Raw genomic sequence first — 27,095 nt, 5'->3', positions numbered from 1 at the left:
TAACTGCCTTACATGTTGTATGTACATATCAACACTACACCAGAAAATACCAAAAACGACGGTAATTGCCGTCCTAAATCGAGATTTACGACGGGAAATGGTGTCCCAGAGTTCGTCGCGAAAAGCTCTGTCGTTAATATTAACGACGGGAAAGCATGTGGTAACTTGAATTAGAAATGCGACGGGTGTGAGACATTTATTGCCGTTGTTAATTATACGACATTCAAAGCCGTCGCAAATCTCCTTTCTACGGCAACTTCATATTTTCAAATCTATGACGTACCAACCCGTCGTAAATTTGCGTCCTAAATTTAGGACACACATTTCCGTGATACATTGTTGTTGGGAAGGCAATTAACGACACTATGACCCGTCGTATTTGTTTAAATTAATGTTTTTTTTAATAATTTATTTTTTGGTAGAACCTATTTTCCCCCGACATCGCTACTAAATACTACCTAATTCTCATTCTCAAATCATAAAATCAATTACACAAACATACTAAAACAACACATTTCAAAAATTGATATATTATACATTGGTTTTTCAAAATTTACAATGTTTTCGAGTTGTTGATTGCCCATAAATAACTAGGCTTTCAAAGTACACAAGGCATCATAAGAACATAATGGAAAAAAACAATTTGTGCTTTGAAATTCCTATCTTCATCACCTTTACGCAATTTGTTCTTCCATTGAGTCGCACAACCTTTCATGAGGGTAAAGAGCCTCGAGAATTTATTTTCTAGAGATGGGACAAACAGCTAGCCAAAGCAGAGGCAAACGCATAACACGGCAGAGCATTATCAATGCAAATACCACTCCAAAGAAGAGTAGATTACGGTTAGTCCCGAATGAATTTGGAAGTTAATGTACAAGACTACTAATTATGGCCGGATACTTAATAATAACATTCATATATTAAACACTAAAATCAAATAATTAACACAAAGGGCACTACTGAAAACATCAAGGTTTAAGTATCTAGTAGACTATTTATCATTAAAACTATCATGTAAGATAAGAGTTGTCGTGAAAGCGAGTTTAACACTATCATATGACGGACTCAAGAAAAAAAAATGTACAGATTCAAGATGATATAATTCTCATGTTCGTAGAAACTTACCCATTCAAACTTGGGAGTCTGCAAAGATATGAAACCTCTAAACTGTGCATGGGCTAGTTGTTTGTTCTTACTTGAATGGGTTTAAGGTGCACCCCGCCTTCAGAAGGAAGTGGTAGTATCCTCAAACTGAATAATTTAAAAAACCAAACACATATGGGGGGCCAAGGAAGCACAAAAAGCATATAAATGAATTTATATTCTAAAAGGAACCAAAGCAAAGATATGTGATGTTATAAGCAAATTCCGAACTATAAATCAAGAATTGTTCAAGTCATTCAACTTTAAGTACCTGAGAAATACTTCCAAACATATCATTCCTCTTGTATGTTGAGCTAGTTTCTCTTTAAAATGAAGAATGCAGGAAAAGCACAAGACCCATCCATACTTGTATAAGCAGCCACAAATAGCTACGACGTTCTTGTGACCTTACCATCAGAACTTTCCTTAATCTAAAATAAATACACAAACCCAATAAACGTAAAATAGTACTGTAGTGAATCTAGAAGATATACTAGCAAAGAATAGACAAAACCAAATTATCTTGAAGTTAGACAATACGAAAAATGGGAACTGAAATCTTGAAGTTAGGCAAATACAGGATGCATTGAGTATCACAAAAACTGCAAAGACTTCTCGAATATAATATATCCTATTCTACTTTTCGAACTTTATGCAAAAAGGGTGTTGTCAACTGTGAAGACAAATGTGGAACTTCCTTCAGAGAAAAGACTCACTTTATTCCTAAACCTGGATCGGCTTAGCTCAGTGTACCCTCTGCTCATCTTTCTTTATAGTATATAAAGAAAGTAGCTGACCGTAAGCATAGCTTACAGGAGTTACCTTCAGAACTAACAACTGGATTTCTCTTTGGCTACAGCTTTGCTAGTAAAGGATTCTATCCGAAACTTAATTTCTATGCGCAGAATCACATGTTTAACCATGCCCGGGGTAGGTTTAACCTAGAAAGAGTCCTATACAGGCGTTCTCGTCTACAAGAAACAGCTACAGATTAGACCCTAGCTTAGCTGACTTACTACAGAGTAGCGCACTTATGTTCTTATCTTAGCTGACTTCTAGAAAGCTGAAAGCAGAGACTAGTAGTTTGTAAATGGTATTTTCTTTTTACTAATTAGCAACAAAAAGTTCAATGATTAATATATGGATAGCCTAGCAGAGCAACATGTGCCAAAATATAAGCACGCAAGAATGTATCTTATATATTCGAGAACGCATATATTTCAATGTTGAGAGTAAAGCCCGCGAATTCCCTTGTTTCCCTGCATACCACCGCTTTATCTCAAGATCCAAATGTCTCCGCAATCCTCTCAGAACAAACAGCAAAGTAAGATTTGAGAAGTGATGTTTATTTCAAGTGCTCAATAGAAGGTGTACATGAGAAACACAACTCCTTTATAAGTGCTAAGCATCTAAAAAAACTGATTGGATGGAAGTGTTAATATCTACAGCAGAGGCATTTTCAGATATAAACTCATAACAAAGCAGAGCAAACCGTAATAAAGATGTTGATCTGCAAAACTTACATGTCTCTCATCGATTTCTCACGAGTTTGACGGTCACGCTCATTCTTTTCTGCCAATGCTTTTGCCTGAGGACAAAGACTTCATAAAAAACTTGACAACAATTTTCATAAAAAAGAGAAATAATATTGATGAATAATTTAGTATGAAACTAGTTAATGCACTCGAATAGGTTTTCTACATTTATAAGATGACAAGTAAAGATAATCATAAACACAAACAAATAGAGAAAAGCTAATCTCCACAGACCGTGCGCTCCTGTGTACGTTGGTGGCGATCCAGTCTCACTCTTCGTCTTTCTTCAGTTTCCCCCTCAACGTCCTGGAATTCTCCAGATGATGAAACACCTTTAACAAAGTAAAATTTAAGCAATTAGCATACTTTAAGGAGCTCTCTTGATTACTATTGCCGGGAAGGCTTCTTCTCGCACAAGAGAAAGTGTAAAATCAACAAGATTACCTCCAAAGATTGAAGTGAGATCATCAACAATATTTGTAGTTGAGGATGCCTTCCGCGATGGTCAACGAGGTTCTGAAAGATGTCCGACGGGCCGCCCAGTGCTTTTGTTTTTTTTAAAATGGGACTCAAAAGTAGACTCGATGCAGAAAGCAAAGACGAAAAATAATAGTCCGCTAATATTTCAGAAAAAAAAAAAACAATATCTTGCTTCTAATCTTATTCCCCAAAAGCGCGTGCGAAGTTATGGTTCTCATTTAGCCTTGGTGCACTGCTAGCTCTACCGCCGAAGAAAGACTCCAGATCATTCTCATTCTTTTGTTGACTCTCTCTCGCAGCAGCCCTCTCACGAACCTCTGTGGCAGCCCTCTCACGAGCCTCTGCAGTTGCCCTCTCAGCAGAAGCTTGCTATGCTCTTTGTCGTGCGTCTACTTCAGCTCTTGCAACAGCAGCTCTCTCTTTTGCTTCTGCAGCTACCTTCTCTGCTCTTTCCTTAGCGTTGGCTGCTGCCCTTCATGTGCCTGAGCTTGTATTCTCTGCACAACAGCACATTCGGCACACTCACGTGCCTCAGCATTGACCTTATCAACAGCAGCCTTTTACACCCTTAGGCGAGCACCACCAGCTGCTCTCTCACGTGCCTCCCTTGTAGCCTCCAGCCTCCTTCGCTCTCTCTCTTTCTCCTCCCTTTCTCTCTGCTCCCGTTCACGATCTAATCTCTCCTGTTTTTGTCTTATTTCTTGCTCTTGAACCTCGTGCAAAGCTTTCCCATCACCTCTTCCGCCTCGGCCACGCCCTCCTGGATTGTAGTATTTTTCCCCTTCAGCGGACTTTAGAAACTCATTTATACTGACACACTACAAGAACAAAAGCATTTAGAAAAATGATACACAGGAAAACACCAACTAGAAAAGAACCAAATAATCACTGTTAACAATACTAGAAGCAATAGTCACACGATTCTGACGGCATACAACATTAGTTGCAGGTTCTAGGAATCAAGCACTTCAAAAACAAGGAAATAGACGTTTGATAAATGCGGCAAATTAGCTTTAACATGAAACTTGCATATAAATGACATGAATTCGCACCGATTACAGAATATTACACATGATGTAATCTTAAATTTGTGAAATTTATGCAGTTTACAAATTTAGAGATCAATAAATGCAAGTGTAGAACCAACCATCCACACCTTTTGTTGTAAATTACCAGAAAAAGAAAAAAAAAACACATTATTGTCAAAAACTCAAAATTTCGATTATTAGGGACATTGTCGATTCATAACAATGTAATGGAACACGAAAGAAACAACATACAATATTAATAAAGTTAAGCATGCAGTTTACAAAAAATAAAGTAAATTTGCTCTGAATGTTCTCCAAAATTAAACAAAAAGTAGATAAATCAACACTTAACAAACTATGGGTTAACTTGTACAAAAAATCAGCACTTAACAAACTTCAATTCAATTCTAAAGCAACTAGAACATAAATCAATTATTGAGTAAATTCTCTAGCAAGCTCCTAACATGGTGGGAATAAAGGGGGAGGAAGACACCTACCTCAAACCTTGAGCAACCCAAGCTATAAGGAACTAAAGACTCCAATCTTCAAGAGTGAATGCCCCCAAATGCCATTCCCCACAAAAGTTTCAAACCAAACTATTTTGAGTTTCCAATTGATTGTTAAGAGTTTTAATGGGGGATGAGAACGATTAGAGGATAAATTTCTAGCAGCAAAACGCCCATACTTGTGTGAAGAACCAAACCAATATAGCACACAAGAAAACTCTACCAAGGATTTTCAACTACTCATGACAAAGTGAAATTTTAAATCTTCAAAGACCAAGTGTTTTCACCAAACTCAAGTCCCACCATAATTAATTTGGTTACTTATCAAAATCGCAGAGCTCGACTCTCTATTAAGAGTGTTATTACCAATCAAGACCGGAGAAGCACCAAAGAAACACCAATACACCAACAATGAAGTGCAGTCAAACAATGGACGTTTACCACCATTAATCAGTAGATCATATAAACCCAAAAATGATGATAGAACAATAAAAGCTCAGAACTTTAAACGATATTCTTATTTAGACAACGATAATTAATTGAAAACGAGATAAAAGAACCTTTAAGAGATGCAAATCGACTGAAGCAACTAGTTTCATTCTCATTGTTTCAATAAGGGGAGCTGTAGTATCACCCAACCCTGCACAAATCACATTGTTTCAGCTTTTAAAACTAGAGAAGCATTTCCACTGGATTAGATATCTCTATTGTTTAAACTGTTACTGTTTGAGATTTTGGTGAAAGTCAAATCTAGCTTGCTTGTTCAACTAGAACACCAAAATCAAGAGAAATATGTAGGCTGCAGGCTGCAGTGAATAAAAAGCTCAATGCAAATAAGCCATTATAAAAATAAAAAGTGAAAGAATGAAATATACCTTAGGCCGTAGAAGCCTATCTATCTCTGTGCATAATTCAGCTGCGTACACCTCTTTGCTTGGTTGGTTTCAAGCGATAGGAGTCCATCTGTGTGTACCAGATCGTAGGTTCTAGGGTATGTTGGGTAGGCTACTTTCCATCCAAACTATAATCCTCAAGTCCTTCTAAACTTTAGGAAGCAACTAGTTTCAGTCTCATTCTTGGTCCTGCAAGGCTGGAACACACCAAATTAGTCTTAAAGCATAATTAGATATAAAGGTTGAAAGAAATCCAATACCTGGTTGATTGCCCCAACATCATTGGTCTCGTTCCCTCCATTGACTTACAACAACGCAAGCTACCAAAACTTGTTCACAATCCATATACTATTAACCAATATAGAAACAAATATTCCAATCATTGAGCTACATCAACCATCGCCAGCTTCAACTTTTGAAACATAAATATACATGGAAATAGAAACAAACAATCACACACATTGTTAAACATAAAGAAATACTGAGATTCATTTTGAACTTAAAACCAGTAGGCTAGTAACTTCAAATTCGTGTGTTATATATGATCGACTTCATACAAAAAAAGGCATATACGATCGACTTCATACATATATCAACATCGGTATACACAAAATATAATAGGTTTTTCTAACCATTCACATCCTGCCTAAGCACTGATATACAAAAAAACATGAGACTTATACGAGCATCTTCGATGACCTCCATTAATAGTTTAATACCGATGTACAAAAAGAGAAGCATCATGCAAAACATCCACATCCTGCACAATGAGTATCTTCTGTTAGTTTAACTCTTTTGAGTAGTAGATGCTTCACAAAAAGATTTTACATGTTTAGATAATCATACCCCTAACGATCAAATACAGTTAGAGCTTTGGGCCAATCGATAACTGATCCTATATCCTCCTCCCCAAGAGTTGTGCGGTTTGTACTTTGAGCATGAGGCACAAGCACGCTATCCAGGATAACATCATAACTTTCAATAAGATCTCCACCAGCTTCTTCTCCTATAATAGCCCTTCCATTAGCCACATGTTCACGGCGCATTGAGTATAACTTACAACTCGCTGAGCGTAACTCAGGTGGAAATCCTTGGGGTGTTGGTCCCATTCGATTCAACTACAAACAACAAACAGATATAACTTAAATCATAGGCTGCTATAGGCCATCCCCCATGCCAGTGCAGGCCATCCCCCAGGCCACTGCAAGCCATTAACAGTCCTCTGACATATCACTAGTAGTAATCAATAAGACTTCTTTGCATATGGTACATTAAAAATCTTCTATCCACATCCAACTACTAAAATCAGGACTACCATCTCCAAATATATCATTTAGTCGTACCTACATAATAATCAATCACTTAAAACCCCCACATACAATAGTCCAAGCATTTACAGATGGTAGAGAAGCCTATATGGCAGAACCATATAACAGCCACAATATTGGAATACAAATACAATTAGAAAGTACCCATTCACTAAAACAAATGGAGGGTATAATGTTTCTAACTAATAAGTTGGAACACTTGTATGCAAGGTGCGCTAGACCATACCTGAGAAGAACTAGAACCAGGGGAGAATGCTGCATTCGAACCTTGACCAGATTTCATCATTGCAACGTTCTTTTGCAGTTCTCCAACTACCAACTTCAAATCATGGACCTCCCCCGTAAGAGCTGATGTTATATCCTTCTGTATTTTAAGTTGATTTTTTGCTGGAACTGAAGCCTCAAGTCCTTTTCTACTAACTCCATTACCCAAGCCACGATAACAACCCTTGGTATCACGCCCCATTACTTGTGCAACAGGATCACGATCCATATCCAACATAGTTGTAACGCCCGTATTTTTAAAATACATATTTATTTATTAATTAATTAATTTAATTATTTATTTTCAAAATTCGCTGGATTGGACTCGGGACATGTGGGCCTGGTTTTTGGGCCGAGTCTGTGTTGGGCTTGGGTTTCGGACCCAAGTATATAAACACATTGTTCTAGAGAATAGGGTTCATAGAGAATAAAATATATTAAAAATGGAGGCAGAGTTTGAAGCTCGTTTGCTCGAGCGGTGGAGCGCGACGACTCGGACTCGGAGAAATTCGTAGGAGCTGTGAATACAGGTGAGTAGCTATTTTGCTATTTCACCAGATTTGTAGTTTTCGTATGTCGGTATACTGTCTACTATTTCTATTTTTATACTGTTTATTATCCTGTTTTATTCGACGTCGTGCGTGTCGTACTTAATAAACTTTGTTAAATATCGAAATTTGATTGAACTGTTAAAGCTTTGGAAGCTTGAAGCTTTGATGAACATTAATAATGGCGGCGGAGGAGAACTTCGCCAAGAAAACTTTTGTGTGGACTGTCATTGTTGGTTGTTGTATTGTTTGATGATGGGTTGTAGATTCGTGGGGAGGGGTTTGAGTGAGTGCTGGAGGTTTGGTCGTCGGTGATTGGATGAGCTGTTCAAGCTCTGAAGACGTCGTTAATGGCGGACGCTCAGTATGGAGAAAGTGATGTCGTCTGTAGTGGTTTGTATGGATTGTTGATAATGGGTTGAAGTTGGGTTGGGTGGTGCGTGATGTCGGGGCAGTGAAGCGTTGAGGGAGGCGTTAATGGCGTTACTGCCATTACTGTGATACTGTGGACTGTTTAATTGTGCTACATTTTATGTTGTAAATTGTATGGACAAATCCAATGCTAAAATGCTGTGAAAACTTGTATAAATTTGGTTGTCATTTATCTAATTAAGATTTGACGTGGATATTGTGACACTATATAATATGTGGGATATATATATTAAATGCAATAGTTTTGGAGACATAAATGTATAAACGCTCCATTATTATATATGTGAGATGCTACTATGAGGTAGTATAGTATTGGTGAATATTTATTCCGGAGTGTGGTGTAGTGCAATAATATTTTGGCACGGAAAGAATGAAATTGGTTATGAGATATAATTAAGATATTTCTAAATATTGTGGTTTAGTGCAATAAGGTATTTGACCCCGCGCCGCGATATAGTGGAACGTTTATGAGTCATAGATGTATGACACTTGAATAAATTACGTAACGAAAATCCTAGAACCTGACTACCACAACTCATGTGATTGGCCCTTCTGGCGTTTCAGTTAATCTGAATGGCCTTCGGGCGTATGTGATATGATTGGCCCTTCTGGCGTTTCAGTGAAAACTGAATGGCCTTCGGGCGTAAGTAATATGATTGGCCCTTTTCGGCATTTCGAAAAAAACGAATGGCCTTCGGGCGTAAGTAATGTGATTGGCCCTTCTGGCGTTTCAGTGAATCTGAATGGCCCTTCTGGCGTAGCCGAATAGTGGCTTGATTATTCCGTTCGCAATATAGAACGATGATGCGCAATATTTTATGCCGAATAGTGGCAATACTTACATATATTTGGCTTCCGTGTGAGGATTTACCTGGTGTGCGGCATCCCGCTCAGGGTAGTTACGCACGGAGTGGTTCATTATGTAAGGGAGGCATGTGGATGTACATGTTCGGCGTTGGGTAGCGATTGTGGTAGCCAGGGAAACTAGGTAAGAAATAGATACGACGTGATTTTAGGGACACGCAAAGAAAGCCTAAAATAATCTACTTATGGTAATATGCTTGGTTGATTATTTGTTTAGTTGAACCTAAGGCGCCTCGATGGAGGAACTACGTGCCTTATTTATTATGAGTATAGTTTGTTGTGTGGTTTGTGGGAAGTTAAGGCGCCTCAGTGGAGGAACTACCTGCCTTAATTATTGTACGTAAGGATGTTGTATTAGTCGTTGAAAGTTAAGGCGCCTCGGTGGAGGAACTAACTGCCGTATGGATTGTGTATATATATGTATATTATATGTTGTATTTTAGGACTACTCACACCAGCATTGTTTATAATGCTGACCCGATTTGCATGTTTGCTTATCGGGTGTGTTCATCAAATGGACATAGTTGATAAGTCTTGACAGGTTTAGTGTTGAAGAAGGTTGGCTGCTGCTTGTGGTTTGCGTTAGCATTGCATTTCAGGATGTATTTTGTTTTCCCTTAAGGTGATATAGATTTTCAGTCTAGACAATGTATTTGTACTTTCATTTGTAATTTTAATTAAGGAGTTATTGAAAAGAGATTTGTAACCTAATCTTATTTGTAAATTTTTGTAATGAAGAGGACTTTTGTTTAAGTTAAAATTTTTATTGGTTTTTAATTATCTGCATTTTTTAAAATTGTTTATGAGTTTTTGGGAGTTGAGAGTGCGTCACACCTCGGAGATCGAAGAGTCGGGAACAAATAATGTTTTTCCCAATTGCAAAAATTGGGTGTGTGGCATTTTGGTATCAGAGCCTTTGGTTAGCTTAGACTTAGGTGAGTCTAGGTGATTCTCGGATCGTGGTTTATGGATAGTGTTTATGAAGTATTATTTTCAAAACTATTTCCGCTAGTTGTTTTATTTTTACAAAGAAAATGAAAGAGATATAGAAATAAATAGAGTCAATATTTTTTTCTTGATTTGATGGTATGTGTAAGGTGTATATTTATATTAGTTACTTGTGGAGTGGATATGAAATGATTGTATTTTTCCTTATCATATGAGGAGTGGTTATATGTATAATATGTTAATTATTGACGGATTTGATCAAAATGATGTGTGCTGCTATGGTGTGGTTTTGTTGTTGGTGATCATTTTCACGTGGAGTATGGATTAAGTATGACGACCTGTTTGTGAACTTTGTATTTGGGTGTTATGTGATTGTTCAAGAAGCAAGGAGATATTTTATCTATATTGAATGAGTTGTATTATCTGGTGGCTTTGTGACGTACTGAGTAAGGAACTAATTGCCTCGGTGTTGGAGGAACTATCTCGCCTCACTCGTACATTGTAATGGATAAATAGTATTTTGAAGTATAAGAGATTAATTTGTTAGATGTGATTAATTATAAATAGAAAGAAAAAATAAATAAATAAATAAATAAACTATACGTGTATTCTTTTTAGATGTGTATACTTGCGTATACACGTGTATTCTTTTTGAGATGTGTATACTTGCGTATACACGGGTATTCTTTTTGAGATGTGTATACTTGCGTATACACGTTTATATATTATTATATATAGAGGAACTATTACCGGGTATATGATGATAATAGTGTTTCACCAACATGGCACGATAGATTAATATTATTAAATTAGTTTCACATTGATTATGCATATTTGAGTATTCTTAAATATATACCTTGATTTATGGTTCATAAATATTACAGTGAGAATGTAACTTGTTATGGGTGATATATTAGAAGTGAGTTTATATTATCCTAAAATTTTTAAAATTCGTGTTATACGGTAGCAAGTCTTATGTTAATTGTCACTGTATATGGAGATTAATTTTTGAATCTTTTCACCGTTTAAAATAATTAGTAATAATAATAATAGCAATGAGCATCGAGTATTTGTTCTTAATTGTTTTGTTTCAGTCTAAATGATTTTGATAGATGAATATGAAAAATTATTTTTTTTGATAATGCGCTATATTTGATCCAGTTGCAAGCATGAATTAGGATTCAAGGGTTGTTTTAAATTTAATATTTCTGAGAGCATGACTAAAGTAAATATAAAGTTTTATTGTAGTATCAATGAGATTAGGGACCTTTTTGTTTTAAGTGTGTTAGGACACTAATTTTTCTTTTATGCATGATAATGAAAGACTCCATAATGTTTTATGCATGGATGAACTTACCCCATATGATTTATTAGTTTAAGTAGAATATTATTTTTCGTAGAGTTTGCTACGTGTTAAGAAACTGCATGCTCATGAGAAATGATGTATTTATCTTGCGTTTAAGTGACAATAATAATGTATTTTAATATAAACAGTTAAACTGTAATAGGTTTTGTAATGGCATGAGGACACATATATTCTGGAATTATTTAAAAATAATTAATACCAATGTTATCTTATTTAAGTTTAATCAACATGCATTTTTGTATAGGTTCTAAGTTAATAACCAACGTTTCTGTTCGTATAGCTTTACTTCCGAATCTTGGGACGAGATTCTTTTGAGATGTGTATAGCTGTAACGCCCTTATTTTTAAAATACATATTTATTTATTAATTAATTAATTTAATTATTTATTTTCAAAATTCCCTGGATTGGACTCGGGACATGTGGGCCTGATTTTTGGGCCGAGTCTATGTTGGGCTTGGGTTTCGGACCCAAGTATATAAACACATTGTTATAGAGAATAGGGTTCATAGAGAATAAAATATATTAAAAATGGAGGCAGAGTTTGAAGTTCGTTTGCTCGAGCGGTGGAGCGCGACGACTCGGACTCGGAGAAATTCGTAGGAGCTGTGAATACAGGTGAGTAGCTATTTTGCTATTTCACCAGATTTGTAGTTTTCGTATGTCGGTATACTGTCTACTATTTCTGTTTTTATACTGTTTATTATCCTGTTTTATTCGACGTCGTGCGTGTCGTATTTAATAAACTTTGTTAAATATCGAAATTTGATTGAACTGTTAAAGCTTTGGAAGCTTGAAGCTTTGACAGACATTAATGGCGGCGCTGGAGAACTCGCCAGTAAACTTTTTGTGTGGACTGTCATTGTTGGTTGTTGTATTGTTTGATGATGGGTTGTAGATTCGTGGGGAGGGGTTTGAGTGAGTGCTGGAGGTTTGGTCGTCGGTGATTGCATGAGCTGTTCAAGCTCTGAAGACGTCATTAATGGCTGACGCTCAGTATGGAGAAAGTGCTGTCGTCTGTAGTGGTTTGTATGGATTGTTGATAATGGGTTCAAGTTGGGTTGGGTGGTGCGTGATGTCGGGGCAGTGAAGCGTTGAGGGAGGCGTTAATGGCGTTACTGCCATTACTGTGATACTGTGGACTGTTTAATTGTGCTACATTTTATGTTGTAAATTGTATGGACAAATCCAATGCTAAAATGCTGTGAAAACTTGTATAAATTTGGTTGTCATTTATCTAATTAAGATTTGACGTGGATATTGTGAAACTATGTAATATGTGGGATATATATATTAAATGCAATAGTTTTGGAGACATAAATGTATAAACGTTCCATTATTATATATGTGAGATGCTACTATGAGGTAGTTTAGTATTGGTGAATATTTGCCCACGGGAGTGTGGTGTAGTGCAATAATATTTTGGCACGTGAAAGAATTAAATTGGTTATGAGATATAATTAAGATATTTCTAAATATTGTGGTTTAGTGCAATAAGGTATTTGACCTGCACGTGATATAGTGGAACGTTTATGAGTCATAGATGTATGACACTTGAATAAATTACGTAACGAAAATCCTAGAACCTGACTACCACAACTCATGTGATTGGCCCTTCTGGCGTTTCAGTTAATCTAAATGGCCTTCGGGCGTATGTGATATGATTGGCCCAACTGTTTATGAGTTTTTGGGAGTTGAGAGTGCGTCACACCTCGGAGATCGAAGAGTCGGGAACAAATAATGTTTTTCCGAATTCTGTCGAAATTCGGGGTGTGACAGTTTGGTATCAGTGCCTTTGGTTAGCTTAGACTTAGGTGAGTCTAGGTGATTCTCGGATCGTGGTTTATGGATAGTGTTTAGGAAGTATTATTTTCAAAACTATTTCCGCTAGTTTTTTTATTTTTACAACGAAAATGAAAGAGATATAGAAATAAATAGAGTCAATATTTTTTTCTTGATTTGATGGTATGTGTAAGGTGTATATTTATATTAGTTACTTGTGGAGTGGATATGAAATGATTGTATTTTTTCCTATCATATGAGGAGTGGTTATATGTATAATATGTTAATTATTGACGGATTTGATCAAAATGATGTGTGCTGCTATGGTGTGGTTTTGTTGTTGGTGATCATTTTCACGTGGAGTATGGATTAAGTATGACGACCTGTTTGTGAACTTTGTATTTGGGTGTTATGTGATTGTTCAAGAAGCAAGGAGATATTTTATCTATATTGAATGAGTTGTATTATCTGGTGGCTTTGTGGACGTCGAGTAAGGAACTAATTGCCTTGGTGTTGGAGGAACTATCTCGCCTCACTCGTACATTGTAATGGATAAATAGTATTTTGCAGTATAAGAGATTAATTTGTTAGATGTGATTAATTATAAATAGAAAGAAAAAAAAAATAAATAAATAAATAAAACATACGTGTATTCTTTTTAGATGTGTATACTTGCGTATACACGTGTATTCTTTTTGAGATGTGTATACTTGCGTATACACAGGTATTCTTTTTGAGATGTGTATAATTGCGTATACACGTTTATATATTATTATATATAGAGGAACTATTACCGGGTATATGATGATAATAGTGTTTCACCAACATGGCATGATAGATTAATATTATTAAATTAGTTTCACATTGATTATGCATATTTGAGTATTCTTAAATATATACCTTGATTTATGGTTCATAAATATTACCGTGAGAATGTAACTTGTTATGGGTGATATATTAGAAGTGAGTTTATATTATCCTAAATTTTTTAAAATTCGTGTTATACGGTAGCAAGTCTTATGTTAATTGTCACTGTATATGGAGATTAATTTTTGAATCTTTTCACCATTTAAAATAATTAGTAATAATAATAATAGCAATGAGCGTCGAGTATTTGTTCTTAATTGTTTTGTTTCAGTCTAAATGATTTTGATAGATGAATATGAAAAATTATTTTTTTGATACGTGCTATATTTGATCCAGTTGCAAGCATGAATTAGGATTCAAGGGTTGTTTTAAATTTAATATTTCTGAGAGCATGACTAAAGTAAATATAAAGTTTTATTGTAGTATCAATGACATGAGGGACCTTTTTGTTTTAAGTGTGTTAGGACACTAATTTTTCTTTTATGCATGATAATGAAAGACTCCATAATGTTTTATGCATGGATGAACTTACCCCATATGATTTATTAGTTTAAGTAGAATATTATTTTTCGTAGAGTTTGCTACGTGTTAACAAACTGCATGCTCATGAGAAATGATGTATTTAGCTTGCGTTTAAGTGACAATAATAATGTATTTTAATATAAATAGTTAAACTGTAATAGGTTTTGTAATGGCATGAGGACACATATATTCTGGAATTATTTAAAAATAATTAATACCAATGTTATCTTGTTTAAGTTTAATCAACATGCATTTTTGTATAGGTTCTAAGTTAATAACCAACGTTTCTGTTCGTATAACTTTACTTCTGAATCTCGAGACGAGATTCTTTTGAGATGTGTATAGCTGTAACGCCCGTATTTTTAAAATACATATTTATTTATTAATTAATTAATTTAATTATTTATTTTCAAAATTTGCTGTATTGGACTCGGGACATGTGGGCCTGATTTTTGGGCCGAGTCTGTGTTGGGCTTGGGTTTCGGACCCAAGTATATAAACACATTGTTATAGAGAATATGGTTCATAGAGAATAAAATATATTAAAAATGGAGGCAGAGTTTGAAGCTCGTTTGCTCGAGCGGTGGAGCGCGACGACTCGGACTCGGAGAAATTCGTAGGAGCTGTGAATATAGGTGAGTAGCTATTTTGCTATTTCACCAGATTTGTAGTTTTCGTATGTCGGTATACTGTCTACTATTTCTGTTTTTATACTGTTTATTATCCTATTTTATTCGACGTCGTGCGTGTCGTATTTAATAAACTTTGTTAAATATCGAAATTTGATTGAACTTAAAGCTTTGGAAACTTGAAGCTTCCGGATGAGACATTAATGGCGGCGTTGGAGAACTTCGCCAATAAACTTTTGTGTGGACCGCCATTGTTGGTTGTTGTATTGTTTGATGATGTGTTGTAGATTCGCGGGGAGGGGTTTGAGTGAGTCTTTGGAGGTTTGGTCGCCGGTGATTGGATGAAAGCTTGTTCAAGCTCAAGACGTCGTTAATGGCGGACGCTCAGTATGGAGAAAGTGCTGTCGTCTGTAGTGGTTTGTATGGATTGTTGATAATGGGTTGAAGTTGGGTTGGGTGGTGCATGATGTCGGGGCAGTGAAGCGTTGAGGGAGGCGTTAATGGCGTTACTGCCATTACTGTGATAATGTGGACTGTTTAATTGTGCTACATTTTATGTTGTAAATTGGATGGACAAATCCAATGCTAAAATGCTGTGAAAACTTGTATAAATTTGGTTGTCATTTATCTAATTAAGATTTGACGTGGATATTGTGACACTATGTAATATGTGGGATATATATATTAAATGCAATAGTTTTGGAGACATAAATGTATAAACGCTCCATTATTATATATGTGAGATGCTACTATGAGGTAGTATAGTGTTGGTGAATATTTGCCCACGGGAGTGTGGTGTAGTGCAATAATATTTTGGCACGTGAAAGAATGAAATTGGTTATGAGATATAATTAAGATATTTCTAAATATTGTGGTTTAGTGCAATAAGGTATTTGACCTGCACGTGATATAGTGGAACGTTTATGAGTCATAGATGTATGACACTTGAATAAATTACGTAACGAAAATCCTAGAACCTGACTACCACAACTCATGTGATTGGCCCTTCTGGCGTTTCAGTTAATCTAAATGGCCTTCGGGCGTATGTGATATGATTGGCCCTTCTGGCGTTTCAGTGAAAACTGAATGGCCTTCGGGCGTAAGTAATATGATTGGCCCTTCTGGCGTTTCAGTGAAAACTGAATGGCCTCCGGGCGTAAGTAATGTGATTGGCCCTTCTGGCGTTTCAGTGAAAACTGAATGGCCTCCGGGCGTAAGTAATGTGATTGGCCCTTCTGGCGTTTCAGTGAATCTGAATGGCCCTTCTGGCGTAGCTGAATAGTGGCTTGATTATTCCGTTCGCAATATAGAACGATGATGCGCAATATTTTATGCCGAATAGTGGCAGTACTTACATATATTTGGCTTCCGTGTGAGGATTTACCTGGTGTGCGGCATCTCGCTCAAGGTGGTTACGCACGGAGTTGTTCATTATGTAAGGGAGGCATGTGGATGTACATGTTCGGCGTTGGATAGCGATTGTGGTAGCCAGGGAAACTAGGTAAGACATAGATACGACGTGATTTTAGGGACACGCAAAGAAAGCCTGAAATAATCTACTTATGGTAATATGCTTGGTTGATTATTTGTTTAGTTGAACCTAAGGCGCCTCGATAGAGGAAATACGTGCCTTATTTATTATGAGTATAGTTTGTTGTGTGGTTAGTGGGAAGTTAAGGCGCCTCAGTAGAGGAACTACCTGCCTTAATTAATTATTGTACGTAAGGATGTTGTATTAGTCGTTGAAAGTTAAGGCGCCTCGGTGGAGGAACTAACTGCCGTATGGATTGTGTATATATATGTATATTATATGTTGTATTTTAGGACTACTCACACCAAAGATTGTTTATAATCTTGACCGATTTGCATGTTTGCTTATCGGGTGTGTTCATTAAATGGACATAGTTGATAAGTCTTGACAGGTTTAGTGTTGAAGAAGGTTGGCTGCTGCTTGTGGTTTGTGTTAGCATTGCATTTCAGGATGTATTTTGTTTTCGCTTAAGGTGATATAGATTTTCAGTCTAGACAATGTATTTGTACTTTCATTTGTAATTTTAATTAAGGAGTTATTGAAAAGAGATTTGTAACCTAATCTTATTTGTAAATTTTTGTAATGAAGAGGACTTTTGTTTAAGTTAAAATTTTTATTGGTTTTTAATTATCCGCATTTTTTAAAACTGTTTATGAGTTTTTGGGAGTTGAGAGTGCGTAACACCTCGGAGATCGAAGAGTCGGGAACAAATAATGTTTTTCCAAACTCTGTCGAAATTCGGGGTGTGACAGTTTGGTATCAGAGCCTTTGGTTAGCTTATACTTAGGTGAGTCTAGGTGATTCTCGGATCGTGGTTTATGGATAGTGTTTAGGAAGTATTATTTTCCAAACTATTTCCGCTAGTTGTTTTATTTTTACAAAGAAAATGAAAGAGATATAGAAATAAATAGAGTCAATATTTTTTTCTTGATTTGATGGTATGTGTAAGGTGTATATTTATATTAGTTACTTGTGGAGTGGATATGAAATGATTGTATTTTTCCTTATCATATGAGGAGTGGTTATATGTATAATATGTTAATTATTGACGGATTTGATCAAAATGATGTGTGCTGCTATAGTGTGGTTTTGTTGTCGGTGATCATTTTCACGTGGAGTATGGATTAAGTATGACGACCTGTTTGTGAACTTTGTATTTGGGTGTTATGTGATTGTTCAAGAAGCAAGGAGATATTTTATCTATATTGAATGAGTTGTATTATCTGGTGGCTTTGTGACGTACTGAGTAAGGAACTAATTGCCTTGGTGTTGGAGGAACTATCTCGCCTCACTCGTACATTGTAATGGATAAATAGTATTTTGAAGTATAAGAGATTAATTTGTTAGATGTGATTAATTATAAATAGAAAGAAAAAATAAATAAATATACGTATATTCTTTTTAGATGTGTATACTTGTGTATACACGGGTATTCTTTTTGAGATGTGTATACTTGCGTATACACGTTTATATATTATTATATATAGAGGAACTATTACCGGGTATATGATGATAATAGTGTTTTACAAACATGGCATGATAGATTAATATTATTAAATTAGTTTCACATTGATTATACATATTTGAGTATTCTTAAATATATACCTTGATTTATGGTTCATAAATATTACCGTGAGAATGTAACTTGTTATGGGTGATATATTAGAAGTGAGTTTATATTATCCTAAATTTTTTAAAATTCGTGTTATACGGTAGCAAGTCTTATGTTAATTGTCACTGTATATGGAGATTAATTTTTGAATCTTTTCACCGTTTAAAATAATTAGTAATAATAATAATAGAAATGAGCATCGAGTATTTGTTCTTAATTGTTTTGTTTCAGTCTAAATGATTTTGATAGATGAATATGAAAAATTATTTTTTTGATACGTGCTATATTTGATCCAGTTGCAAGCATGAATTAGGATTCAAGGGTTGTTTTAAATTTAATATTTCTGAGAGCATGACTAAAGTAAATATAAAGTTTTATTGTAGTATCAATGACATGAGGGACCTTTTTGTTTTAAGTGTGTTAGGACACTAATTTTTCTTTTATGCATGATAATGAAAGACTTCATAATGTTTTATGCATGGATGAACTTACCCCATATGATTTATTAGTTTAAGTAGAATATTATTTTTCGTAGAGTTTGCTACGTGTTAAGAAACTGCATGCTCATGAGAAATGATGTATTTATCTTGCGTTTAAGTGACAATAATAATGTATTTTAATATAAACAGTTAATCTGTAATAGGTTTTGTAATGGCATGAGGACACATATATTCTGGAATTATTTAAAAATAATTAATACCAATGTTATCTTGTTTAAGTTTAATCAAAATGCATTTTTGTATAGGTTCTAAGTTAATAACCAACGTTTCTGTTCGTATAGCTTTACTTCCGAATCTCGGGACGAGATTCTTTTGAGATGTGTATAGCTGTAACGCCCGTATTTTTAAAATACATATTTATTTATTAATTAATTAATTTAATTATTTATTTTCAAAATTCGCTGGATTGGACTCGGGACATGTGGGCCTGGTTTTTAGGCCGAGTCTGTGTTGGGCTTGGGTTTCGGACCCAAGTATATAAACACATTGTTATAGAGAATAGGGTTCATAGAGAATAAAATATATTAAAAATGGAGGCAGAGTTTGAAGCTCGTTTGCTCGAGCGGTAGAGCGCGACGACTCGGACTCGGAGAAATTCGTAGGAGCTGTGAATAGAGGTGAGTAGCTATTTTGCTATTTCACCAGATTTGTGGTTTTCGTATGTAGGTATACTGTCTACTATTTCTGTTTTTATACTGTTTATTATCCTATTTTATTCGACGTCGTGCGTGTCGTATTTAATAAACTTTGTTAAATATCAAAATTTGATTGAACTGTTAAAGCTTTGGAAGCTTGAAGCTTTGACAGACATTAATGGCGGCGCTGGAGAACTCGCCAGTAAACTTTTTGTGTGGACTGTCATTGTTGGTTGTTGTATTGTTTGATGATGGGTTGTAGATTCGCGGGAGGGTTTGAGTGAGTCTTTGGAGGTTTGGTCGTCGGTGATTGGATGAGTCGCTCAAGCTCAAGACGCCGTTAATGGCGGGGCCTTCGATATGGAGAAAGTGATGTCGCCCAGTGGTGGTTTGTATGGATTGTTGATAATGGGTTGAAGTTGGGTTGGGTGGTGCGTGATGTCGGGCGGTGAAGCGTTGAGGGAGGCGTTAATGGCGCATCGCCATTCTTGTGGATAATCGTGGATTTGTTTAATTGTGCTACATTTTATGTTGTAAATTGTATGGACAAATCCAATGCTAAAATGCTGTGAAAACTTGTATAAATTTTGTTGTCATTTATCTAATTAAGATTTGACGTGGATATTGTGACACTATGTAATATGTGGGATATATATATTAAATGCAATAGTTTTGGAGACATAAATGTATAAACGCTCCATTATTATATATGTGAGATGCTACTATGAGGTAGTATAGTATTGGTGAATATTTGCCCACGGGAGTGTGGTGTAGTGCAATAATATTTTGGCACGTGAAAGAATGAAGTTGGTTATAAGATATAATTAAGATATTTCTAAATATTGTGGTTTAGTGCAATAAGGTATTTGACCTGCACGTGATATAGTGGAACGTTTATGAGTCATAGATGTATGACACCTGAATAAATTACGTAACGAAAATCCTAGAACCTGACTACCACAACTCATGTGATTGGCCCTTCTGGCGTTTCAGTTAATCTGAATGGCCTTCGGGCGTATGTGATATGATTGGCCCTTCTGGCATTTCAGTGAAAACTGAATGGCCTTCGGGCGTAAGTAATATGATTGGCCCTTCTGGCGTTTCAGTGAAAACTGAATGGCCTCCGGGCGTAAGTAATGTGATTGGCCCTTCTGGCGTTTCAGTGAATCTGAATGGCCCTTCTGGCGTAGCCGAATAGTGGCTTGATTATTCCGTTCGCAATATAGAACGATGATGCGCAATATTTTATGCCGAATAGTGGCAGTACTTACATATATTTGGCTTCCGTGTGAGGATTTACCTGGTGTGCGGCATCCCGCTCAAGGTGGTTACGCACGGAGTTGTTCTTTATGTAAGGGAGGCATGTGGATGTACATGTTCGGCGTTTGGTAGGGATTGTGGTAGCCAGGGAAACGAGGTAAGACATAGATACGACGTGATTTTTGGGACACGCAAAGAAAGCCTGAAATAATCTACTTATGGTAATATGCTTGGTTGATTATTTGTTTAGTTGAACCTAAGGCGCCTCGATAGAGGAACTACGTGCCTTATTTATTATGAGTATAGTTTGTTGTGTGGTTAGTGGGAAGTTAAGGCGCCTCAGTGGATGAACTACCTGCCTTAATTATTGTACGTAAGGATGTTGTATTAGTCGTTGAAAGTTAAGGCGCCTCGGTGGAGGAACTAACTGCCGTATGGATTGTGTATATATATGTATATTATATGTTGTATTTTAGGATTACTCACACCAGCATTGTTTATAATGCTGACCCGATTTACATGTTTGCTTATCGGGTGTGTTCATTAAATGGACATAGTTGATAAGTCTTGACAGGTTTAGTGTTGAAAAAGGTTGGCTGCTGCTTGTGGTTTGCGTTAGCATTGCATTTCAGGATGTATTTTGTTTTCCCTTAAGGTGATATAGATTTTCAGTCTAGACAATGTATTTGTACTTTCATTTGTAATTTTAATTAAGGAGTTATTGAAAAGAGATTTGTAACCTAATCTTATTTGTAAATTTTTGTAATGAAGAGGACTTTTGTTTAAGTTAAAATTTTTATTGGTTTTTAATTATCTGCATTTTTTAAAACTGTTTATGAGTTTTTGGGAGTTGAGAGTGCGTCACACCTCGGAGATCGAAGAGTCGGGAACAAATAATGTTTTTCCGAATTCTGTCGAAATTCGGGGTGTGACAATAGTGCTTGAGGGAGTATTGGCTGCAATTTCCTTTATACGTACCTATATAACGAATAAGAATGTGTACATTCAACAACAACATCAAAATGATTATCAAATAAATCGTATCTAGTAAAAGTCTCACCATTTTGTCACTATGCTCTTGTGTGGGGCAAGTACCGTCGCTGGTGGTATGTAAAGCCACATATACATGCGTTCTCATGACAGGGGTGTTAGGGTTCTTTTCTTTCTGAAAAATCATACAAAGATAGTCAAAGGGATAAAAATCCTTATGTAATGCCATTAATTTATATTGGTATGCAGTTCAGGTCCTTATGTAGTGATGACATTATAAAACTTCTTGCAGGTCAAGTGATTCACTTAAATGCATGTTTAATCACATCTTTGGATGTTCATAGCTTAATCTAAAATAAAACAAAATAGCAGCAGACATAAATGGCAAGGAACCTAGAGAACAATGCACAGCTAGACATGTTCATGCATAGAATTAAACCACCAAAACATGCCAAATGTGCAACCTGAAAATGACACCAAAGAAAAATGACACAACAGTTACATGATATTACCAATTCATGAGCAATTCTCGCTGAACCTTTTCTTCCAGATCTCTGTTGTGCTACCGCTGCCTCTCTAGAACGTTTTCCATTTACTCGTCGAGCTTTTGCTTCTTCAGTGGATTCATTGTCTACAAACTTTTCCCAATCTTCTTTTCTAACAGAATTTGGGCAATGTCTTTTCCTTTCTTCATCTGTTCTATACTTGTCATAAACCTTCCTAAGGGTGCTGCTCTTGTACTTCCTCCAATATTCATTTGCTTTAGCCATGACTTTTTCTTTCGTTGTTCCAGACAGATCATATTCATCCTACAATTATGAAAAGGTGATAAAATATTAGTTAGCATAGTTAAACAATAAAATAGAACTATAATATAATTGTAAAGAAGTTTACCGAGATTCATTTCCATATGAGTTTTTTGTCATCATCTGACACATCCTTCCATCTGTGATGGGTTATTGAAGCATGTGCCAGACTATATTCACCAAGATGACTAGAATATTCAAAGCTTTGTCTCCAACTGGTCTGCCATCATCATCAAATAGTACAAAGATCTTCTGCCGAGGGGCTAAAATGACCCAAACATTAGTTAGGAATACTTCAGTACATCTCACATAGAAAAATAACTCACGTCAAAAACTAATAATATACCAGTATTCACAGCTTCAGTTTCAGATTGTCCGGATCCATTACCACCCTCAGATTGTTCGAATCCATTCCCACCTTCAGATTGTCGAGATACATTCCCACCCTCCAATTGTCGAGATCCAATCCCAACCTCAGATTGTCCAGAAGTCATTGTGCAGAAAACTAATAATAATACGCAAAATAAGCAAAACAACTTATTTCCATAATAAAACAAGTCATTTTCATATATTTCATCATCCATTACAATTTAGTAGCTAACAATTACAAAATGCACACAACCAAAGAAAGCAAATCAAGTGCAAGAAGAATTCCCATGTTGAACCAATACATACAAGCATTAACAGTTACTAAAAATGAAATATGAAGATATGTTTGCCCAATCGAATCAAATGTTCCACCCTTTCAAGTTATGATTGGGAACTTCATTCCAAAAGCACTGTTCACATTAAGAAAAAATGACATGTATAAGACAACCAAGCATACTAAAATAAGTATACAAAATTGTAGATGAAAAACAACAATGTGTAAAATCTTTAACTATGTTAGCGCACCTTCAAAACATAATTAACTTCAAACCCATGATCCTTCGTTAATATCTTCTTCTACAACCTCGGCTACTAATCTAGATCTAAAAGCATCTGCTTTCAATCTTGCCTAAAAAACTAAAGGATCTTTATATGCATCTTCATCTCGAGTTAACTTTTTAGGAGCATCTAAAACAACATGCCAATCATCTCTTTTAGGATCTTTGCAATAAAAGACTTGGCGTGCTTGAGAAGCAAGAATAAAATGCTCGTCGACTTCCCTTGAATTGTTCATGAACCTTCTAAAATTCACAAAAGTTAACTTCGTTTCTGGATCAACCGAACATCCGTTTACTTTATCTCCTACACGGACCCAATCACAATAGAAAACAATTTGTTTGAATTCAGTATAGTCCAGCTCAAGAATCAGTTTGACAACACCATAATAAGTCGCATCTCCATCAACCAAGTTCTTATCTCTTGCACTGGCTCGGAAGCTTGTCATAGCATTCATAGCAACCCCACTATTATGTGTGGTCTTCGTACTGTCACATTTGGCTGTGCAAAACGTATATCCATTCAATGAATATCAATTATACGAAGTCGCTTTAAAAGACGGGCCTTCAGCAAGCCTTTTCAAAGTGGACATCTCTTCATTTTCCAACTAGTTTGGTCAAAACGCATAATGTTAGTATTATTGTACAAATTAAATGAAACAACCCAATATACAACTAAATATAATTAGTATAAACCTGTTCTCGTAGCCAAGGAATAAAATCCATAACTTTCCCAACTGATTTTCCCTTTCGCCCTCTTTTCTTACTTGGGTGGTTTTGCTGGTAGACATGGTACTTTCTGGTAGGAACATAAATGAATACTTAATATGGTATGTAGGAGTCTATGGTCATGGATTTAATAAATTGTACTTACTCTCTCCAACTAGTAGCGTCTTTAGAGCACTCTAAAACCCATCTTCGCACTTGCTCATGCTGCAAATTTGTAAGTTTATGCACCTTGCCTTTACCAATAAGTTGTTCGCTAGAACATCCTTTATCTTCATCAAAGAAATTATTCCTTGCTCGTTTGTGGCTTCCACTCCCACCTTTTGGCATGTATTCATTACAATATAGAATTGATTCTTCAATAAGGTAGCGCTCAGCGATACACTCTTCCGGAAACCTTTTATTCCTAACATAGGTTTTGAACGTTCTCATCATCCTAAAACAAGGCATTAGTTAAGTTTCTTAACTGATAATAAGCACTTGAATAATTACCACTTGAATAATTAAGGATCGTTTCACTTACCGTTCGAAAGGATACATCCAACGGAATCTAACAGGACCACAAATCCGTGCTTCCTCCGCCAAATGCACTACGAGGTGTGTCATTGAAACAAAAAAAGAAGGTGAAAAATACTTCTCGAATACACATAATACTTCCACAATTTGTCGGCTAGCAGTATCAAGTTCCTTACGGCAAATAACCTTGGAACAAAGAACATTAAAAAATATAGACAATTGTCTAATTGCACCAGCCAAAGGCTTTTGCTCCTTATAGGCATACATCAACAGCACCGGCAATAATTGCTGAATTACAATGTGAAAATCATGTGATTTAGGACACCTAATCTGAAGATCCTCCATGCTAACATTATACTTCCAATTAGAGCTATATCCTATAGGAACCTTTAATGTTTGCAAGGTTTGACAAAATAATTTTTTCTCTTCTTTGGAAAGTAAAAAAGGAGCCTTTGGCAAAAAGGTTTTACTCCCATCTTGTACAGGCCACAAATTTTTCTTAATATTCATTTCCTTCAAGTCCAAACGAGCTTGAAGACCATCTTTATTGTTCTTACCTTTTGTGCCCATTATTGTACCTATGAGATTCTCAGCCACATTTTTCTCTACATGCATCACATCTAAATTGTTACGGACGTCCAAATTCTGTAAAAACATAGGATATATTATAAGTGATACACATATTAAACTATAATAGACAATCACACATTTTAAAGTTGTACCTTCCAATAAGGCAACCGAAATAGGATCGATTCCTTTGACCATGCAGTGTCATCCTCCTCCTCACACTTCTTTCTTTTCCTAGATGCTACTATTCCAAATACTCTTTGAAGGTTCTTAACTTTTTCAAGTACTTTCTCACCAGTTAGCCGCTTGGGAGCCTTCCCATGTTCTTCTTTCCCATTGAACTGAGATTTTTGAGTTCTAAAGGGATGGTCGTCGGGTAAAAAGCACCTATGACCCATATAAGCTTGTTTACTCCCGTGTTTAAGTCTAATTGAGGATATATCTTCACCACAAATCGGACACGCATACTTTCCAGCAGTTTTGCAACCCGACAGATACCCATAGGCTGGGAAATCTTGTATGGTCCACAAAAGTACAGCCTTCATTGTGAAAGAAGACTTGCTATGGGAGTCAAAGACATCTGATCCAATGTTCCACAGATCCCTCAGCTCATCTACCAATGGTTCCAGATACACATCAATGTTTTTTCCAGGACTGTTCTTCCCAGGAATTAACAATGATAGCATAGTAAACTCTTTTAGCATGCAAAATGAAGGTGGAAGATTGTAAGGGACAATCATTACAGGCCAGCAACTGTGAGAAAGACTCTTGTTACCAAATGGATTGAATCCATCGGTTGAAAGGCCTAACCGAACATTACGTGGTTCGGCAGCAAATTCAGGATACATGGTATCAATTCCCCTCCAACAGGAAGAATCTGATGGATGGCACATATATCCAATTGGAGAAGCTGATTTTGAATGCCATGTCATCATCTCAGCTATCCATGGAATGCTACACAAAGATAAGCAATGAAAAAAAAACATAAAATGGTTTGATATGGGAACAACATAAATCAAGCTTAGCCACAAACAAGAAGACTAACCTGTATAGCCTACGCAGCCTTGGGGTTAAAGAAAAGTATCTCAATACTTTCTTTGGTACAAGCGAGACCTTATTAAACTCAACCTTGTACCTACCTTCTCCACATATAGTACAACACTTAAGATCTTTATTATGTTTCCAATATAACATACAATCGTTGGGACATGCATGGATCGATATGTAATTCATACCTAAAGACTTGATCATTTCCAAACAATCGGTTGTACTCTCTGCCAAGGTGTTACCACTAGGAAGAACTCTTTTAAGCGTCTTAAGCAACTCATTAAAACTATTATTGGACCAATTATGCGTAGATTTCAATCCTACCAACTCAACTATAACAGATAACTTTGTGTCGTCAACTCCACATGAAGGATACAAAGGTTGTGTCGCATCTTCCTATAACTTTTTAGCTTTTGTGTCCTCACGTGAATTGTTTTCAGAATTATTAGCTTCTCTGAGTTCAGTGTGAGTATCTCTATCTGAACCCAATTCATTCATGCATGCATCGAGGCCCTCAGGCCGAGCACACATAAGAGCATCATTAACCAAATCCAGCATTCATGGTTGCTCTTCCACAGTTTTGCCACTAGCAGATGCACTACTACGCTCCTGATCAAGCTCAACATCATTAATGGGTTCGCCATGACAATACCAAGTTGTATAGGATATCATTATACCAACACAAATTAAATGTTCCTTGACCACGTCGTAAGTTTTTCCACCACCAACATTATGACAGTTTAAACACGGACAAAGATACCAATCTAAACCCCCTGAATGGCCTTTAGCAAATTCCATAAAAGAGTCAACACCCGCCAGATACTTAGGACATGGACTTATTTCTTTCAT

At 36.1% G+C, this 27,095-nt stretch overlaps 1 protein-coding gene across 1 annotated transcript; it reads right to left on the bottom strand.

Annotated features, from left to right (window-relative positions):
- Positions 1-23,464: 23,464 nt before the first annotated feature.
- On the bottom strand, positions 23,465-26,804 carry LOC147518287 (uncharacterized). The gene is made up of 7 exons (XM_086593878.1): positions 26,672-26,804; positions 26,435-26,578; positions 26,245-26,338; positions 25,355-26,153; positions 24,640-25,277; positions 24,359-24,552; positions 23,465-23,892 (listed from the first exon to the last, which is right to left on the bottom strand). Exons 1-7 carry the CDS (start codon positions 26,802-26,804, stop codon positions 23,465-23,467), a joined length of 2,430 nt encoding a protein of 809 aa, XP_086450004.1.
- Positions 26,805-27,095: the final 291 nt, after the last annotated feature.

This window comes from Coptis chinensis, chromosome 2 (assembly GCF_015680905.1).
Source record: "Coptis chinensis isolate HL-2020 chromosome 2, ASM1568090v1, whole genome shotgun sequence".
NCBI lineage: Eukaryota > Viridiplantae > Streptophyta > Magnoliopsida > Ranunculales > Ranunculaceae > Coptis > Coptis chinensis.
The sequence above is the reverse complement of the archived record's forward strand: the minus strand, read 5'-3'. Positions and strand labels throughout refer to the sequence as shown.